The sequence below is a fragment of the Typha latifolia genome, chromosome 3, assembly GCF_019914945.1.
Source record: "Typha latifolia isolate L0001 chromosome 3, TyphaL0001v2, whole genome shotgun sequence".
Taxonomy (NCBI): Eukaryota; Viridiplantae; Streptophyta; class Magnoliopsida; order Poales; family Typhaceae; genus Typha; species Typha latifolia.
In genome coordinates, this window is record NC_133088.1 from 14,666,558 (window position 1) to 14,686,720 (window position 20,163).

Sequence of the window (20,163 nt, forward strand, 5' to 3'; positions counted from 1 at the left end):
GATGTGCCAACTAATACGAGCTTATTATTTTTTAAAAAATAAGAAGAAAAAAAGGTAAGACGAGATTTGACGCATCAACTAACACCAATCAGTTCATATTCTAACCGGCAACGACCACCCGCCAAATAAAATCCCCGATTCGCAGACGTAACCGTCGGCGTAACCGAAGCCCACCATAGAGGACATTTTGGTCATTTCCTCCCCACCCCAACAGGAGAGCACATGGGTGGTGGCATCTCGTCTCGCCCATCTTTCATCTTTGGGCTCTTCAAAATCTTTTTACGGAGCAGCGATAAATATACACCCCCTTCTTTTGTTCTTTTCTTTATTTATTTTTTCCTAGCCACAGTGCCACACTTCCACAGTTGCTCTTTAGTTGCCTCTTTGGAGGCACGACTAATCCGCGAATATTTCTTTTTTTTAGGTGGGAAATCTCGACTATTTCCTCTTTTCTATATAAGTGTGGAGGCTGCTACTCTGCTCTATAGTACACACAGCTCTGTGCATTGAGGGTGGACTCTTGGGTTTCTCGAAGCTTAAAGTGGCAAAGAAACAGAGAGAAGCCACAATGGCGGCTCCCTCCTCCTCCTCCTCCTCCTTCCTCCTCTTCTTTCCCCTTTTCATCTGCTCGTCCTTCTACCTCTTCTCGGATTCGGGCGAGGCGGTCTCCTTGTCCGACCCGCAATGGCACCCCGCAACCGCCACGTGGTACGGCAGCCCCGACGGCGACGGCAGCGACGGTAAGCTCACTGGCTATTTCTTTGCCTGGGGAGTTTAGTAGGTTGTTTTGCAAATAACTACCTCATATCTCAGCTATTTGTAATTCTGTTCCTTTTATTTTTTTGCGTCGGATGTTGCGAATAGTTGGGAAATGAGATAGTTCAGGCAGTTATGTGTAAAATTAATTCTTTCTAGCCGTTGAGATCGGCATGCGTATATCTCGGGGGCCACACCGATTTGGTGTATGTGTCAAATGATGAGGTGCTCGAGCACCATCTCCGCTGTGCAAGAATTGCATCCGATCCCGGAGCCTCACCGCAAGTGCGTGCTCGGCACATGCGCAAGCGATGCATGTCAGCCCTAGCACTGACCTTTTACTCAGACCAGCAGTTAAACTCACCCTTCATTCCGATAAATCCACTCGCTTCTTTTCCTTTTTCTCTTTTTTTTTTTTTTTCTTTTAACCAGGCGGGGCGTGCGGGTACGGGTCACTAGTGGATGTGCGCCCGTTTAGGTCGCGGGTTGGGGCGGTGAGCCCGATACTGTTTAAGGACGGGGAAGGGTGCGGCGCGTGCTACAAGGTGCGGTGCCTGGATCCCGCCATCTGCTCTCGGCGAGCCGTGACGGTGATCATCACCGACGAGTGCCCCGGTGGCTACTGCGCGTTCGGGCGGACCCACTTCGATCTCAGCGGCGCCGCCTTCAGCCGCATGGCGGTGTCCGGATCCGGCGGCCGTCTCAGGGACCGAGGCGAGATCTCTGTCGTCTATCGAAGGTCAGATTAGACTATTCTCTTTTCAAAGGAAAATTGGTCACTTTGTAGTGGCGGAGACAAAGGGATGCTCTTTAATCTTTATTCTTCTTCTTTTCCCTTCGCTTTTGTTTGACTGTAAAGTTTTATATCTTCTTCAGGACTAAATGCAAGTATCGCGGGAAGAACATAGCTTTCCATGTGAACGAAGGGTCGACAGACTACTGGCTGTCGCTTCTTGTGGAGTTTGAGGATGGCGATGGAGACATTGGATCCATGCACATCAAACAAGTACGTCTCTGATCACATCTTTCAATTGTTTCTTTCAGATTTGCCTTCCCTTTAAGCACTACTAAGCTCATAAAGGAACCTTCTTTATGTATATAGTTGGGGTGCCATGCTCTCTCTTTTACAGAAAGTTGTGCATTTTTTAGTGCCTTCCTTTCTTTCTTGAGAGCTCTTTCTTGGGCATCTACAGACTACAGTTGAAGACATGCTGCATGTTTCAGTGGTTGGTGTGCAGGCTTTGGGCCACAGAGCCTCTCATCTGCGGGACTTTTCCATAATTTCTTTTAAGAATCTTAACATTATTCTTTGCATCTCAGAGAAATTTTGATAACAGTTACGGCTATGGATTTAACTAACGTGTCACATCACACGGAATTTAGTCCACAAAAGTGGCCTAGAATTATATATAGTCAATTGCAAAATTTGGTTTCCCCATACCCTAAAGCTTTGGCACTAGTACCACTTTAATAATTCCTAATCCTTAACCCAAAGTGGATTAGACTTTAATAATTCCATTTGTTTTGCCTTTGTTTGCATCGCAGGCAAACTCTGTTCAATGGGTAGAGATGAAGCACATATGGGGAGCAAATTGGTGCATTATTGGAGGACCCTTAAAGGGCCCCTTCTCAGTGAAGCTGACCACATTGGCCACACAGAAGAGCCTCTCAGCTAGGGAAGTGATTCCAAAGAATTGGGCTCCCAAGGCCACCTACACCTCTCGCCTTAACTTCTCTTAAGCTTAAAGAAGCAAAAAGTAGCCGTTGGTTCTTGGGTTCGGCATTAAAAAAAAAAAGATGAGGGAGAAAAAGTAGCCGTTGGGTTTGCAAAGGCAGTCTCCCATCAGGCTATTTACATAGGATCTCCTTAAATCTATGAGCTTGGAAGTTTCTATGGTAGTTGTTGTTGCTACTACTATAGGCTATAGTTCTTTTTCACTATTGGGCTCAGTGATGTGTGCCCTTGTAGCCCTCTCCAAAGGGGAGAGAGAGCGCCATTTGTGTGCAAGCTTTTGGGATACATCCCATCTGATTAAAAAATGAATGGGAGTCCCAAATAGGGTATTCCTCGTCTTGTGCTTTGGCTTGGCCAGGATGGGAAACCTCTCTGTTGTTCTTATTTCAACATGTTAATGGCATTTCTTCTTGTGGTTACTGTGTGTAGTAAAACTATTGCACTTGTGAGTTTGCTTTTTTACAAATGGGGGGCATCACATGCCATGCATGGGACTTCGCTGTCTTACATAGTGAATGTGTCATTCTTCATGTTCTTTTGATAGGGATGTGGAGCCCAAACACATGGGTATGTGTTGAGATAGACATATGGAGCATTATGTGGGCATGATGATAGCTCACCTACCACTAGATTTGGAGAAGGATTGATGCATGATGCAAGTTTGCAACTTCCTCATCACGCATATATGATATATCACATGCCCAAGAATCACTTTTCTGCCTACATTCCTTGAGGTTCTTTCAGTGAGCTTTAAAGTGCAGAGAGGTTTCTTTTGTGCAGGTGCCAAAGAATTGCAAGAGTTATGTATCATCATACCATGCACTTTAGCTTTGCAAATTAATGTCTCCTGCTATTTGTTTTCTGCACTTTTGACTCTTCCCCCCCCCCCATCTTTGGATTCGTCAATCTACTCTGTCAAGGCATGCAAAGTGTCACTCGTGGGCATAAGCGTGCTGAAGAATCTCTGAAAAGTTTTAGCATTACAGCTACCATGAAGTTCTTTTTATGATTCATTCGCAGCAGAATTCAGAACTTCTCCAGTAACTTTTATAGTCAACCAATGAAATAAGCAATGATATGGAGTCAGCTGCATCTTTTGATGGATGTTTCATAAAGTTGAGATGAGATTGGTATCCTTAAGAGGATTCCTCTTTGTTCTCAATTTGGAGGAGCAAAAGGAGAAGAAGTTTAACAGAAGGTTAGATAATAGGAAAACAGCAAAAGGTGGAGATGTCATTGGACCGAACACTCCAACATTAGTTAATACTGGAAGAAGGAAAGAATGTGATGGTAGGATGTGAGAAAGAGAAGGGAAGCAATTTGTAACTATTAATATTTACATTAAAGAAACATATATTCTCTGTTGTTTTTATTTATCTGTTTCAAATCAGAATGCATTTTTGCAGGAGTATATTTAAAATGACCCACTCGAAGAAATGATATATGTTTAGAAGACCACGTAACATCCTAACTGTGGCATTGTTTCCATTTATTTTAATAAAAAACCACATAATATATTTTACCATCCCCGTACAATTTTTTTTGTTCTCTATATTTGTGGTTAAAATAAAACGACCCCACCCAAATTATTAAAATACTCTATTATAATAAATATAATAAATTACTAAAATATCTTAATTATTATTTTGTCCTATTGGTTTGTCTAACAAATATAATGGAATATTTTGATAATTTGGACGGCCCATTAAGCTCCCGTTCAGAATAACTTTTTTTTAACGATAACAACTAAAAATTATAATAATTTTATTCTAAAATATACACTAATCTAATTATAACTTTATACTTGATGTTTATCACATTAATATACTTTACATTAAATCAAATAGTATTTGTTATAATTTTATTAAAGATAATTTTATGAAATAAAAATTTTATTTTGAGTGTAATAAATAAGAATACATATTCTAGAATCAGAAGTTAATCGGTAAAAATTGGATAAATCAGAGGGTAAACTAAAATTACCGGTGGAGTTATTTATGTCCTACTTTTGGCGCACACGAACGCCACTACCCTTTCCACGTGGCGCCGAGCGGAGCGCTTCTATGCTTCTCTCCGGTTCGAAACTGCGAAAGAGAGCCGAGAGCGTAAAAGGGAAACTAGGAAGAAATCGGATCGGATTAGGAATTTGGGGATTTTGGTATTAGTATAGCGAGAAAGTAGATGGAAGGGGTTAGGGTTAGGACTAGGGCTTCGGCTTCTGTTGATGCTTGATCTGGATGAGCTGTAGAAGTGGAGATGGTCTTGGGCTCCATGCGGATGGGGAAGTCTTTCAAGGATTCTCTCAAGTTGCTCGAAGCTGACATCCAGCACGCCAACGCATTGTAAGTCTATGAAGGATTATACATGAAAGATCCTTTTTTTTTTTCCTAATGTGAAGTAATTGGAATTGGTTATTGGGTAATCTTTGGATTCCCTCTGTTTCCGTCTCTCTTTTTTCAACAACTTTGGTCTGATTGTGTAGAAAAAGTTGTCTTTTTTATCTGACTAGCGTCACAAATTTGGACGAATCTTTATCAGAACGATAACTTTTAGACGCTATAAAGGTAGCACTTTTACGTGCGGTGCCCTGTTTCTATCTCTATGGAGAGTTCTGGTGGCATTCTTTGTAGTAGTTTAATTCTGTCAATGTAGATACTTTGTAAACTAGCTATGAGGATAACTTCAGATTCGATTTTGCAGTAACAGTTAATCTATAGGTTCGTGTGACTTGGTGGAGTTTAGCTAAACGAAAGTGACACGTAAATGGTGTCTTTCTTAGGGTTTATTGTTCTCTTCTGCGTTTGAATATCATTAATCATTATCTCTTCCTGTGGACTACAGTCATCTATATATAAGATATTATAACAATATTTTGTTGATGAGGAATGAAAAAAAATTGTGACAGGTTTATTAAAAACAGAAGAAGACCAGAAACCACATGCGAAAAGTACAGTTTGAATGTTCTCATTATGTTGTATATATAATATGGTTTAGTTTGCTACTAAGTTGAAGCTTGATGGATCTGAATATAATTGAGTAACCTGAGAAGTGAGAAGTCCTTGTTTGTTAAGTACAAATAAGTGCAATGTGATTGCTGTGGAAATTCCCCAGCATGGTCTTCATATGTAGTAGAACTCTTTTTCATTTTTCTTTTGTCTCATGTTATCTAACATATCTATTAAAAGATTGCAAACTGAGAAATGGTTTTGATTATTCACAGATTGATTTTTAAGGACAATGCTGTTATAGACCAAGTACAGTTTGTTTGCCTGTCAGCTACTTGTTGCCCACTTGCCCCATCTTCATTGTTTTTATTATTTGATTTATAACTTGATCTACATGAAAAATGAGTCTTTTATGATAACTTCCAAAGTGGTGCTAGTATCATAAATGTGGTACTTTTTCTCTTCTTTGAATAATTCCCTACAATCATCTAAGTTTTGAAAATATTTAGCTGCTTTGTTAAGTAGTGCGACTGTCTTTCTAAGATTTTGTACTTATTCTCTTGATTTGCTTGATATTTTATCATTTTATGGGAGAGCGCAATAGTAAGTGCTTTCCTCATTTGAGTAGTCGAGTACTGTTTATTTTTGAGAGTGATGTCAAGGGAGGATCATCTAAAGGGAGATAAAAAGGGCATACATTTAATTATACTCTTTTCTTTGAAGTTCTTATTCAAGAAGAATTAGGTAGGTTTATCTGGTAATTTAATTGACTTTTCGAATTCTTGTCTATGTGTCCAGCTCCAGTGTTCTTGCATGTATGATGCACCGACCATAGTTATTCTTCTACTTTTGAAAGTTGAATAACTAGTACTTGAACATCTAGTTTGGGACACCTGATGTGCTGATATGCTTAAATAAACTTGGAATAGCCCATCAGAAGTTCTTTTCTTCTTTTAAGGAGCATCCTGTGGATTAGCTAATCTAATTTCATCCGTAGGGCTTCAGAATTTCCAAGACAATATGATGGCGCACGCCTTCAGATGCGAATCTCATTTAGTTCTGCTGCACACTTGTTTCTTTATCTGGTGCGATGGGCTGACTGTAGGCTTGCTGGGGCCCTTGGTCTTGTCAGGATTCTGATTTATAAGGTTTATACTTACTCTCATCTCTCCATATGAGGGCACTGAGTTCTTCCCCGATTGATTATTGTTGTTTGTTACTTTTTGCTGAACGAGGAACTCTTTGACACGCAGGTGTATGTTGATGGGACAACAACCATGTCAACTCATGAAAGGAAAGCAAGCCTTAGAGAATTCTATGGTAATAGATCATCTAACTTAAGTTCTTTCCTTTCTATGAATCTTAATATTCATCTTTATGTTGTGGTTCTTGTTTGGTACTTGGGACAGGCATCATTTTTCCCTCTTTGTTGCAATTACAAAGGGGGGTATCTGATATGGAAGACAAAAGGCAGAAGGCACTATGCATGATAAGGTATAGGAGGAGAGATGATGTTGAAAGGAAGCAACTCTCAGATATCGATGTTGAAAGAGAAGAAGAATGTGGTATTTGCATGGAACTGAATGACAAGATAGTGTTGCCTAACTGCAACCATGTTATGTGCATGAAGTGCTTCTATGACTGGTAATTTGATTTTCAAGCTTTTAGTCTAATAGCAGCTTTAGGAATTTTGACATCTTCTAATTTGGATTCATGCTATATAAAGAATAACTGATTTATGAATCTTGCTGCTCTTATTGTGTTTTGCTAATAACACTGTGGCTGCTAGTGATCCTATGGATGATCCTTGTGTATATTAGATAATCTGATTTGTGAAACATTTTAATACTCCTTGTAACTAGTGTATCCCGTTTTTGGCACTGGAAGATAAGGTATCTTGATGTATGTTGTTATTGTTTCTTTTGATGTTATGAGATGATACCGATGGAACCATCTGGATGAGATTAATTATGATCATTAAGAAGTTTTGCATAACCTTCACTTCGTTCTATGTGAAAACAGAAATCTTTCTACTCGAAATTTGGCATTTAGTTCAGACATCATAGTGTTGCATCATCCCTTTGCTGAATGTTAGTTATGTCATATTTTGCACTTGCTGCTGCAGGAATACAAGATCGCAGTCGTGCCCCTTCTGTCGTGATAGCCTGAAGATAGTTAAGTCAAGTGATTTATGGATTTATCCTGAGAAAAGAGAAGCTGTTGACATGGCAACACTGTCTAGAGAAAATCTTAGGCGCCTCTTCATGTACACAAATAAATTGCCTCTGGTAAAACCAGATGTCTTTTTCGATCACTATGATCTACATGTCAAATGAGCTTTGTCGGCTTTATCATTGTTGGTCATAGTCCTTTGAAGTCTTCAACTAGTGGCAGTTGGATCAAATCATGGTTGATTTATGTTTTGGATGCAGCTCCACTTTCTGTTCGATGTTCTGCAACTTTTAAAGCAGCTCATAACTTGAGGAACTGCAGTGGAGGTATCTATAGATTCTGTCCATAATTATATAAATGAGTGTATAGCTTGTTAACATGCCATTATTAATTAATCAGCCATTATTCGACATAGTAACATCTGAACTGTTTTGGCTTAACCATTGTATTTTGTATCTGGCTCCTTTTAGTTTAAACATGGCTTTTCCAGCCAATTATAGTTTATTATTAACTCAATCTCAGAATACAAGTATGCTGAAGAGGTCTTACTATGTTTTCAGTTTTATGTTTCCTTCAGTTATTACTAAGATTTCTCTCTCTCTCTCTCTCTCTCTAATCTCTGTTTATTGCCGTTGTGTTTCCTGAAAGCTTTTGTTTTGTTGGCCAAAACACATATTGGGTAATATTCTCTGTATTTATTGTTGGCCTGTGTTTTTGGAACATGAGAACTATACATTCCCCACTTTACTAGGGCTGATTTGTAGCAAATATTCCATTTTCTTTTTGACACAAGTGATCTAGATGACAATATTCTTTGGTTGTTGTACGGATCAACAATTTTCATATATGTGAGATTTGGAATCAACTTTAAAATATAGGTGCTACTACTGCAAGGTTGTTGTTTGTTAGTATGCTTGTACCAAATTAACTATTAAGCAAGAGGTCCAAGATCAAACAAGTCAATAGCTGGCTTCAGTTATTACTAAAACTATCTCATGTGGACCTAGAGGTGTTTTTGTTATATGATGTTTAGCTTTTATTCTGGAATAAGAGATTATATTTTGAAATAAATTTTTGGGCTTACTTGCTTTGCAATTTGGTATGGGGTTTAATTTTTAGTTTCATCCAAATATCTAATGAAATAATTTTGAGTTAAATACATTTTATTCTTCAATTTCTTTTGTATCACTTAAAACACTATTTGGAAAAACGGCAAGATTTCTCATTATTTAACTGTTACAACTTTTGGTTTTTAAATCCATCTTATTCTCCTTGGACGAAAATTATTTTATCCTTCTGAATTGCCTTTTGTATCATTATGCTTCTAAGCACTTATAAAGTATTTAAATTTAACAGTTACAATTGAGTTAAAAATATTTAACTCAATAAGGGTTTTTTTTTTTTTTAATTGTGTCGGTAAATGTTATGAATAACAAAACTAATCCATCACTTGTCATTGTTTGATGTCTATCATGTTTTGCAATCCCCCCTTCACATGACATGTCGGGAAGATGCTGACATATGAGAAATTTGCATATAACACCATACTTTCTAATAAAATCATCGTATATTTTTATTATTTATAAATTGAGTACTATAATTTAATAAACATATTAAAAAAATTTATTTTCAGTTAAATTTAAATTAATATTGCGAGAATACTTCGTTAAGTAAAATTATTTTAATTTTAAATTAACTAAAATGTCTTTATTTCTAAAATAACTAAAATATTCTTACCAAATTTTTTAGTATAGTTAATTTAATTTAAATGTTTGCTTAAGTTTAATTAATAAATTTAACAGCGAGGTATTTTCTACGTGTATTCACAAAATTGTAGTGCTCGATTTATAAATAATAAAAATATAATATATAAATTATAATTTTATTAAAAGATAAGGCGTTATATGTAAATTTCTGTATTATTAATCTTATCATATTTCTGTGTGCCCCTTGCTAGTATGTGGTGTGCTAAACACGTAGAAAATTTTCAATTAGTTAGTTTATTAATATTCACCAACGGCTGTGATACTGCCAGATCATCCAGTTAATTTTGTTTTTGGCAAAAAAGCCCATGAGAAGTTAACATATTGTTCCTAATTAGGGTGAGTGGAACCTCCACCGGTGGTTTCCAAAATAACAAACCATCCCTAAAATGCATATGAAAGAGAGAGACAGAGACTAATCTCGTTTTAGCCTTTTTGTTGAGGGGGACTGGGGACATAGATAGGGGGAAAGGAAAATCTCGGGTCTTTTTCTACCCTCTGTCTCCTCTTTTAAACGAAACGATTGGAGAAGATTAGAGAGAGCAAGCGATGGGTTTGAGAGGGGAAGGAGAGGAAAGGGAGAATGGCGGGATGGCGACGGACTTCTTCTGGTCGTACACTGACGAGCCCCACGCCTCGCGAAGGCGGCAGATCCTTTCCCAGTACCCGCAGATCAAGGAGCTCTTCGGCCCCGACCCTTGGGCTTTCCTCAAGGTATTCACGTTTCTACTCGGTTTTTTTTTTTATCCCCTGTTTCCCCTTGTTGGTTTCGTTTCGTTCGGCTGGGGGGGGATCCGGAAAGATGCGATTTTGACGATCTTTTCGGGGCTTTCGGGTTGATTGCTAAAATGGGTCTTGGTCTTATTGATTTTAATGTGGTTTTGTTGATCCTTGGATTTGGTAATGGGCTGTTTATTTGGTAGGGATCTGTTGATATCTGAGATTGTAGATCTTAGAAAGCGTGATGTGTTTGGTCTTTTAATTGCTTTAAGGCTGGTATTTTTGTAAGATATCAACTGCATTTCCCCCCTAATCTGCCAATGGGCGTTTGGTTTTGACTTTTATTGCTGCCTTTTTGCATACATTCTTTCTGTTCAGTTTATAAGTAAAGAGGACTTTTGGGTCTCAATGGTCTTTAGATGAAGGTTTGCTCAAGTGTCATTACCTTGGTTTCAACTTGTTGGACATGGGAAGATAGTTTCGTTCTTCTTTCAGTTTTCTCCTTTCTTTTTCTTGGACGAATTTGATGCATTTATTGTTAAGTTTGTGAATTACAAGATAATGTGCTAGTTTATGCAGACTTTAATTTTGATAAGTACTGGTGGCTCTTGGATATGAAACGGTCATGCATATGAATGTGGAAGTTATGTTGTCAAAGCTTCAAATATGGGTGGTTACAAGTGAGAAAACTAGCCTATGCTTAGGATATAATGCAACAAATGCTACCTTCAATGTTCACTTTGTAAGAGAGAGTGTAAATTTCTTGGATCTTCTTAATTCAGGGTGCTTAGTCCTGGTTTTAGAGTACATTGTGGCAATATTCGGCCTATTACTGATGAATGAGAACATTCTGAATTTGATTGCTACCTGAAACCTGCTATTAGTAATCTGGTAGAGTATAGAAGTATTCTGTTGTCTGTCTAATATGTGATTGTTGAGAATGTAGACATTGTTTTTACTCAGAACTACGCTTATAAACTCTGCAGACAATGAAGTATTTATGGAAAATATTATACACTCTGTAGACTATAATATCAATATTTTTTTACTTAGTACCACTCTTCCTCAAAATTTTTGGTAATTAATACATCTGAATTTCTGGTGCAGATAGCTGCGGTAGTTCTGCTTCAATTGTGGACTGCGACCTACCTCCAAGATGCTAGCTGGCTGAAGTTATTAATAGTTGCATACTTTTTTGGCTCCTTCCTTAACCACAACCTCTTCCTAGCCATCCATGAGCTCAGCCACAACCTTGCTTTCTCGACTCCATCCTATAATCGCTGGTTAGGTATCTTTGCTAACCTTCCCATTGGTGTTCCCATGTCCATAACATTTCAAAAGTATCACTTGGAGCACCATCGATTCCAAGGTGTTGATGGTATTGACATGGACATCCCTAGCCATGCTGAGGCTTACATTGTCAAGAATGCCATCAGCAAATGTATATGGGTTTTGTTCCAACTATTCTTCTATGCACTCAGACCACTCTTCCTCAAACCCAAGCCCCCTGGTTTGTGGGAATTTACCAATCTAATAATCCAGCTCAGTCTTGATGCCGGTTTGGTCTATTTCTGGGGTTGGAAGTCCCTCGCTTATTTAATACTTGCAACCTTTGTTGGTGGTGGCATGCATCCTATGGCAGGTCACTTCATCTCCGAGCATTATATTTTCAACCCAGATCAGGAGACTTATTCATATTACGGGCCGTTGAATCTGATGACTTGGAGCGTCGGGTACCATAATGAGCATCATGATTTCCCTAGAATACCGGGGAGCAGGCTATACAAGGTGAAGGAAATAGCACCAGAGTATTACAAGAGCTTGAAGTCCTATAAATCTTGGAGTCAAGTGATTTACATGTACGTCATGGACCGAACTGTCGGACCTTACAGCCGGATGAAGAGGAATGCATCCAAAGATGCCGGAGGAGCTGCCAAGAAAGACGAGTAGGATCACTGACTGCCCATTTCCTTTGTTCTTGTTGCATTTATTGATATTCTTTCAGTGTGCTACCCAGCAACTGGGATATTTATGAGTTTGTAAAGAGCAGGAACCATCTTGATCTAAGTATTTTACCTATTTAGTGTCTGTTTTGGTTAGCTATTACTAGTTGTCTTGTGAAAGCTGTATGTTTCAAATGAGACGTGTGGTGAAGTTTTTTCACTAAAAGTTGCCTTGATATGTTCTTCATTTTAACATGGGTATTTCATAGAACTTCATATGTTTTTTCCCCCTAAAGTACGTCATTTTAACATGACCAGGGAATTGATTATAACTCTAAGTGAGCCTTTGCTTGGTTCGAAACTAGGCTTAAATGCAAGCTCAAATAAACTTGCACATTTGGGTGCAAGCATATTCTTCTCTTTTTAAAGTCAGCCCAAAGAGGTCATGGTACTTAATGCATAAGAAACACAAGAAAAATGATGATTGCACCCACAGAAACGGCAGTAAGAAACATCTAATATTCCACATATAATAGTAACGCACAAAACAAAGAATATCTCTCAGATGTACTCGGCTTAAACCTTTTAATATCAGATAACATTTACAATATCTCTCAAAACAAAGAGCGAATCACATAGAAACTAGCGTCTGTCATATGAATATAAGGGGAGAACTTCCAGACTTGAAGAATAGAACAAATATTTCAGCAAAATTAAGTGTCAACACCCCAAAAGTAGGAAGCAGAAAATTTTAATTCTAGTGTGGATGATATACAAGTCTCTGATAGGCATTTGGGTTGAGTAATGAAGAAATAAGCAGTGCTGTTTATCTCACATAGCATGCTTCTGATCACAATTCACGACACAAATGAATTGGTAATGCCACATGCTTGCAAATAAATAGGTCCATTCAATCTGGTCACTTAGCTGCTAGTATCACCTAAATGGCACAGTTTTCCTTTCTATATTTACTATGGATTGGGCTCCCCAGAGAATATAATGATTCCTTGGCAATGTGGGCTCCCCAGAGAATATAATGATTCCTTGATTACTTGTTAACCTGTGAAAACAAAAAACATAATGTCACATGCAACTTTTTTACAAGCAACTGTTATAATGGAGCAATATTAAACTTCTTGTGGACACTCACATTCCAAGAACCATTAAATGAAAGATGAGGTTCGACGTAGTATGGCTGAACGTGGTTTCTTAGGAGTGGAAGCCTTGCAGGTATGTAGTCATCATCACTGTCGTCGAAATTTCCATGATCTTGACCAAGAGCTTTTAGGACAATTGCAAGCAAGATGGACAATATCTAGGCAAGGACAGAATTGTAATACATACTCTTAGAAATAAAGCAAGTAAAACTTTAAAGCTTGAAACACCATTCTCAGAAAAAGAAAAGTAAATAAATAAATGCAATGGATGACACTCAAAAATGCTTTTAAAGAACAAGTTGGAAGCTGCGTTGGAGAAGCTTTTCCGATCTTTAGATGATACTCCTTTTAACCAAGCAAGTATTTACTACTTTCCAAGAAAACATAATCACGATATTCTTCAGCAAAGAAACAATATTAGTTTGAATGATTCTGAGAACTATATTTTAAGCTTTAGATGATTCAATGTGCAGTAGCAATTGTCAGTATAGTAATATGACTATATCTAGATGAGTGTTGAAAGGGGAAAATACTCAAAATAGGAGGCAAAATTGTTTTAAACCTTCCATTGCACATGTATGTACTTCTATAAGCAGCCTACCTGAGCAGTTGCAATTACTAAGCCAATCCATTTACACATTTCAAAGTTTGATCTCACAAAATTCTTGAAAGAATCAAATCTCCCAGTTGGATCATTTGGGAAATCCTGAAAGGGATATAGATGATTAGAAGTATCAGAAGAAGATGAATATAGAGGACTGAAAGATTAAATTAATAAATACAAAAGGATTCTGCACCTCTTCCCAATATTTGTTAAGAAATACATCAGCAGTTATTGCAGCCTCCATCATTACAAACAAAAAGACAAAGACCATATACTGTGCACTTGATAAGAATAACAAATATGTTGATCATATCTCTGCAGTGTATTCATTTCTTATGTGATCATATAAAGTGTACATGGAAACTTTAATACAAGGAACTGCAGAGAAATAGAGATCGAGTGTAGCCATTTTTCTTATTGAATAAATCCAGAAAAAATTAGCAATCAATTGTGATATATGAAAGGTATGCAGCAAGACATCAAAACATGCCTTCTAATTTAGATGTTTAATATGATGATATTCTAAAACTCAAAGAAATACTAAAGACATAAATGAATAAAGAAATTAACATTGATAAGCCAAAACTTGAAATAGAGGCTCTAAACACTGAAATTTGAAAATCTGGACGCCCTCTCTGACAACATCAAAGAAGAATCATATGAGAACTCAGATATGTTAAGTTTTAGATGTAACTTGACATCTATAAAAAAGAAAATAATTTTTAAAAGCTTTGATTTATGGCGAAAAATGATTCTGTTGTTCAGATATGAGAGGTGGAGAGAGCTTAATATAACTTCTAAAGCCTTTCATGAAAGTATTATTTAAAAAAAAATAGCATTCTGATAGACAATGTCAATAAAAAGCAAGACTACTTTGCAGATTTTCAGATTATCTGCAATTACAGTTTAACATATTCAAACAAGATAGACATTAGAAATTTCAGAATCTTCTAGAAATAACATTATTCTTTCTAGATTTGGGTAAACCAAATTCCAGTTATCTAACCAAAAAATTTGTGTTTAAAGAACAAATGCAACCACTCCAACTCAATTAGCTTTAATGGTCTTGTTAATGCAAATGATATTGGCCACAAATTTTGATAAATTCTTCTTGTTAATTATATTGACAATGTGAACTATGCATAATAGGTGGGCCATGAGTATTTTAGCATTCAATTACTTAACATAACAAGCACTCGTGCAGCAAAAGGCCAAAAAATAGCACTCTATCCACAGTTAATTATTAAGCCTATTCAGCAAAGTATTCTATCCTATATTCATGCGAGAAACTGAGTTCCAACTAACAGAGAGCGTAGAAAAGATTGAATTATCAAGAAAAAGGATACACATGAAAGGCAATGCCCATTAGATGTTTCAGCAGCGACATGCCCAGAAAAAGCAATCAAGCACACTGATACACCTAAACCAAGGAAACTGTAGATGAACCTGCATATCAATTTTCCATTAACTTTGTGGGATAACATGAAAAATGCATCTAGAAATGTAGCTATTAGTGTTCGGTAAAATATGTTCTGGACCCATAAGATGATAAGAGTGAAAAAAAAACAATACTCTCGAAGGAAGCTGAAAAGCAGTGACTTATAAGATTAACTTTAACACCTTTACAAAAGCAAGCTGTAGAAATTGCTGAGTTAAAGATTCTAAGGGAAATAAAAGCTGGCCAAAGGAAATTGATACTACAAGCAATTAGGTGTTATTATTAAGGCTACTTCTGTAAGCTTCTAAGAAAGATTAGCATTTTACTGAAAAAACCAGAGGTGCTTAGCAATGAAACTGTCTGCTACACATTCAATAGTGGAAAGATCCTCTTGAATTTAGAAGTCTTTCTTACTTCTGGATGTTAGCTATTTTAAACTTAACGTAATAAGGAGAGTGTTTTGCTTGTGTGAAAGCTTAGTGCACTGAAGGCAGAGATGAGAGACTAAAGATATAAAAGAAATTATTGATCTTTCTCATTGGCTAGAAAAGCAGTCTCATGCGTTTACAGTGCGTAAAGAAGGGCTTAACCAAAGTTTTTTCTGTGACTTCCCATCTTAGGAGCAAAAATGGTATGTTATTCATTATCCAGCACCTACCTGAGCAAAGCTGATTATGGATTTAGATTTGTATATCATCCTGGAATCTCAACTGAAAATCATATCATCTATTTTCGTCTAACAATCCACAAAACATTGCAATATCTAATCCCCTACTTCTTTGTCTTATATATCTCCTCAACAGGAGTAATTCTGGATAATGGACATATGTCTACTCTGGTGTTTCAGATCATAATCCAAATTTGAGAAATATAGATAAAAACTTTGGTATCCATTGTTTATATGTCTCTGAATTCTTATCAGGAAGGAGAAGGTCGATAACCGGATATTACCATATCTGATCGCTAGTTCACCTATAAGAATTATTACACTCAAATTAATATCTACAAATCTCCAAAAAAAGCATCACAGAGAAAACAAAAAATAAATTTGTATGCACATATCGTAGCTAAAGAAACAAGAAGAAAGGAACGAGACAAACCAAGGAGGGGTAGGGTCGCCATTGAACTGCTTGTACCAGACCCTCATCATCCAAAGGGAGTAGAGGATCATCGCCAACCCCGTCAATCCAATCACCGAATTCACCAACTTCAACACCGACTGCAAACAAGATTTCACTAATCTCCCCATCGTTTTTCGTCCTCCGCACCTCGATTCACCACCTCGGGTTTCGAAGAGGAAAAATTAAGCAGAACCGAGATCACAAGTTTCAATCTTTAACGGGAAGAAGAAGAGATCAGATCATCGGGGGATGAGATGACGAAATGGAGAGGAGTTCTAGAATCCCAAAACAACTGCGTTAATGTTTCCCCAACCAGCTGAAATGGAATCCAATTTCCATCGATGGTGATATGATGGGTTTGGAAGTTAGTGGGCAGTTACTCGAGGAAGGCATGAGCTGGGACGATCTGGATGTATTATAATATTGGGGCTTCTCTAATTTAATTGTATTTGTTTTTTTAATTTACTCTCATAATTATTATTATTATTATTGTTAATTTTTTTACAGAATATTTCTCATACATTATTATTAAAATTAATAAATAACTAAAATACGCTCTAACTTTTTAAAATTTAGAGTATGAAATATTTATCAATAATTTTTGTCTTACATAAATAAGATATATTGGATAGTTTTTAAACTATTTTTAATAATTTATACAATGGCAAAATAATTTATACAATGGAAAAAAAATATATCAGTCGGAAAAACTTTGTTATTATGTTCTTTTGTCAATTTTATCAAAATAAAAAGGAAAAAAAAGACCATGATAATTTGGAATTTGCACAAAAAAATATTTAAAATTTTAAAATAATAAGATTGAGTTTTTAAAGCATGTGTATATATTTTATATAGTTGATGCATATTTTATTATAATAATAAAAATATATAATTGATATTTACGATGCACAATAAAATTTATTTTTGTCGATGAAAAAATAAAATAGAATTAAGTTTCAAAATGCCAGTTTTTCACTTACATCCAAAATAAGAAGGGATGGGGTGTGGATTTGTGAAGGAAAATTTCCCACCCATTATTGCAACGAGAGAGGCCACGAGACAATGATACTGACGGCAGTTGGGCACCCTCTTCCTACGCTTCGAGGAGCTCTTACTACCACCAGAAATAATTCTCCGTCGCCACTCATTGGTACCCTCTCTTCTTTACAATCCGTTTCCTTCTCAGGGATCCAACGTATGAGCGACAAGGTCCCCTTTTGCTGCTCTTGCTCTAAAAAAGTTGACGTCGATGAGCCGTTCGAGGTAATGCCTCAACTATTTCTTTGCCGTTTCCTATGTAAATAATTGAAAGAAATTTGCACTTTAGTTGGTCGGGTAGGTACAGTTTGCTGGAATTGCTCTGTAACAATCGTATGTCACAAGTGACTATGTAACTGTGATGTGGTTAATCAACTTGCTTTAATGCTCAAGTTTAACATGCCTTTTCGAACATATAATGAACATCCTTGCACAAGTTGAAAAGTTAATATTGCCAGGTGTTGTCCTGGATCCTGTTCAAGCTTTTAGTAGTAGTAATTGGTCTGCCATTGTCCTTAACATCTCAAAGTCATGAATTTGGCATGTGGTATTTTCACCTTCTATTTCTTGTCATAATTTCCATGTGAAGGTAACAATTCAGTCTTATCGGAAGATGCCAGTCTTGATTAGGCATAACGTAGATTGAATCTTTCTTGTCATATTGTGGAATGCAATTTTGAATCATTTCGGCTTACAGGGCCTTTCAGTAGTTTTGCTGGATATTCCATGGGAGTCCGAGAATACATGGAGTACATTTGCTGCATATTTCTTCATTCTACACATTCCGTTAAGCTTTGGAGGACTGTCTCTCATCGCTCAGGTTCTTCATCAATCTGCGCTTGATCCGCTAACTATGGTGAGCAATTTGGCCAATGCTATTGTTCTAATGAACAAATATTATCGATGGCGTCAGCCATGGTAGTGAGCCAATTCTAGTTGGAGATACACGGTGCTTAACTTTTGATATCATAGTCTCTTCCATTAATAATAGCTACCATATGGCTCGAACATTACGTAAAGTTCTGTTGAATTACTGCAGGCTGTGTCAACCACTACACTTCAAATAGCAGAACTTTTGGGTGCTTTGGCACTGTTGAATTACACGGTGAAGCCACAACACGAGTTCTGCAGCTTCTTTCTTGGGAAATTATTTTCACAAAAGAGTTGGGTAAAAAAGACTATAGTGGGCATTCTGTTTCTGATGGCATTGGTTCTGTTCACATCTATCTTAGCTGACAAGTTCGTAGGACCTAAGGTCAGTTGATTGATTCTGTACTAATTCAACAAATGTACCTTCTATTTGATTTTCTGGCACAGCTAAACAGGGTGACTTCCTTCACAACAAAGATGTTCTCATTACTTCATAAAAAATTAATGTAGTATCAAGAATTACATACAAATTATATGTGCGAGTATAACTATAGTAACTTAGCTGATGTAGTGATGTTAGACAGTAACTTAATAATAGAGAACCATACAACCATGACTGTTACACATCCTCCTTTCTTATAATTACACACACTCATCTCTGATTATTTAGTCAAACCTACTTCTATGTCTAAGATAGCAGAGTTCTACAACCATTTTTCCTTGTCGATATGCTTTAAGAACAAGTATTAGATCTTTGTAGCATCTAAAATTTGGACTAAGCTGGCAGACAACCAGGGCTTGGCACAAGCAGCTGCAGGAAAACCTTGGATGCTTCTTGGACAGCGTTATTGTACTTGTGGATTTAGTCCTCTTAGTAGACATGTTATGAGTGATTTTTTTTTCTCTTGATCATTTCTTTAGCATTTGAGAAAGGAACTAAGAAAAGAAAAGAAAAATGAGGTATGTTTCATATCTTGCTCTTTATATTTACAGTTGCAGTGCCAGGTTGAATATGCCTTTTTTTTTAAAGGATAGAAAAGGCTGATATTTTTCTAGAGAATTGCATGGCTTTTCATGGCTAAGTGAGTGAACTCTGACAAATTTTCTTCACATTGCAGGACGTAAATAATCCCATACTAAAAGAAATACTATTGCACAGCCCAACTGCTAGATCTGTATGTTTCTTCCTCTATTGTGTCATCGCTCCGCTGCTGGAAGAGACCATCTATCGCGGATTTCTTTTGACGTCTCTTGCTTCCACGATGAAGTGGCAGAACGCCGTCATAATTAGCTCATGTATGTTCAGTGTAGCTCACTTTTCCGGTGAGAATTCTCTGCAGCTCTTTGTCCTTGGCTGCATTCTTGGTTCTATGTACTGTTGGACTGGAAACTTAGCTTCCTCATTCACTATCCATTCTGTATATAATGCGGCAATATTACTAGTGACTATTATGTCTTAAATCTTCTGTCCCTTTTCCTTTGTCTCTTGTGTTCAGTTGTTAAAACAGAGATCCTGCAAATTGTCTACTTCTCATTTAGATCTTTAATCTTGGTTTTTGGTTATTCTTCTCATGTTACTTTGATGTAACTATCTTTGGTCCCGTAGCTCAGTTGGTTAGAGCGTTGGTCTTATGAGCCGAAGGTCGCGGGTTCGAGCCCCGCCGGGACCAAAGCTCACGTTATTAAAACCTGGTTGCTTTTTTGTCATTTTTGGTCTAACCTGTTTGATGGAAATGGTTATTCATCTTTATCCCAGATCCCTACACGATTTCCGATGCTCTCTCGTCTAGAATTCTCCAATTGAATAAGAACCACGTCCAGTGACACATTCCCACGTGTCTTCGTGATTGGAAGTACGCTTGACTACCGTCTACCTACCTTTCAAAGCCAAGAGAAAGCGA

At 37.1% G+C, this 20,163-nt stretch overlaps 5 protein-coding genes and 1 non-coding gene across 7 annotated transcripts; 5 read left to right on the top strand and 1 right to left on the bottom strand.

The window, feature by feature from the left end:
- Positions 1 to 224: 224 nt before the first annotated feature.
- On the top strand, positions 225 to 2,910 carry LOC140784903 (expansin-B16-like). The gene is made up of 4 exons (XM_073132509.1): positions 225 to 740; positions 1,189 to 1,495; positions 1,633 to 1,762; positions 2,302 to 2,910. Exons 1-4 carry the CDS (start codon positions 569 to 571, stop codon positions 2,494 to 2,496), a joined length of 804 nt encoding a protein of 267 aa, XP_072988610.1. The 5' UTR covers positions 225 to 568; the 3' UTR covers positions 2,497 to 2,910.
- A 1,626-nt stretch (positions 2,911 to 4,536) lies between these two features.
- Positions 4,537 to 8,173, top strand: LOC140783941 (E3 ubiquitin-protein ligase AIRP2-like). Of its 2 annotated transcripts, none has more exons than XM_073131087.1 (6): positions 4,537 to 4,833; positions 6,434 to 6,584; positions 6,690 to 6,756; positions 6,846 to 7,080; positions 7,562 to 7,724; positions 7,869 to 8,173. In XM_073131087.1, the coding sequence occupies exons 1-6, from the start codon at positions 4,748 to 4,750 to the stop codon at positions 7,917 to 7,919; spliced, it is 753 nt and encodes a 250-aa protein (XP_072987188.1). In that variant the 5' UTR covers positions 4,537 to 4,747; the 3' UTR covers positions 7,920 to 8,173. The 2 variants fall into 2 exon arrangements, with proteins under 2 accessions (XP_072987188.1, XP_072987189.1); XM_073131088.1 differs by having other exon boundaries at positions 6,442 to 6,584.
- Positions 8,174 to 9,604: 1,431 nt separating this feature from the next.
- Positions 9,605 to 12,305, top strand: LOC140783940 (sphingolipid delta(4)-desaturase DES1-like). The gene is made up of 2 exons (XM_073131086.1): positions 9,605 to 10,085; positions 11,199 to 12,305. Exons 1-2 carry the CDS (start codon positions 9,921 to 9,923, stop codon positions 12,039 to 12,041), a joined length of 1,008 nt encoding a protein of 335 aa, XP_072987187.1. The 5' UTR covers positions 9,605 to 9,920; the 3' UTR covers positions 12,042 to 12,305.
- A 274-nt stretch (positions 12,306 to 12,579) lies between these two features.
- LOC140783942 (tetraspanin-19-like) lies at positions 12,580 to 16,739 on the bottom strand. The gene is made up of 6 exons (XM_073131089.1): positions 16,334 to 16,739; positions 15,142 to 15,241; positions 13,989 to 14,069; positions 13,793 to 13,897; positions 13,185 to 13,349; positions 12,580 to 13,094 (listed from the first exon to the last, which is right to left on the bottom strand). The coding sequence occupies exons 1-6, from the start codon at positions 16,480 to 16,482 to the stop codon at positions 13,083 to 13,085; spliced, it is 612 nt and encodes a 203-aa protein (XP_072987190.1). The 5' UTR covers positions 16,483 to 16,739; the 3' UTR covers positions 12,580 to 13,082.
- A 601-nt stretch (positions 16,740 to 17,340) lies between these two features.
- On the top strand, positions 17,341 to 19,723 carry LOC140784632 (uncharacterized). The gene is made up of 4 exons (XM_073132129.1): positions 17,341 to 17,617; positions 18,090 to 18,248; positions 18,432 to 18,647; positions 19,381 to 19,723. Exons 1-4 carry the CDS (start codon positions 17,417 to 17,419, stop codon positions 19,720 to 19,722), a joined length of 918 nt encoding a protein of 305 aa, XP_072988230.1. The 5' UTR covers positions 17,341 to 17,416; the 3' UTR covers position 19,723.
- Positions 19,724 to 19,858: 135 nt separating this feature from the next.
- Positions 19,859 to 19,932, top strand: TRNAI-UAU (transfer RNA isoleucine (anticodon UAU)). The gene has a single exon. It is a non-coding gene; the product is annotated as a tRNA-Ile (tRNA).
- Positions 19,933 to 20,163: the final 231 nt, after the last annotated feature.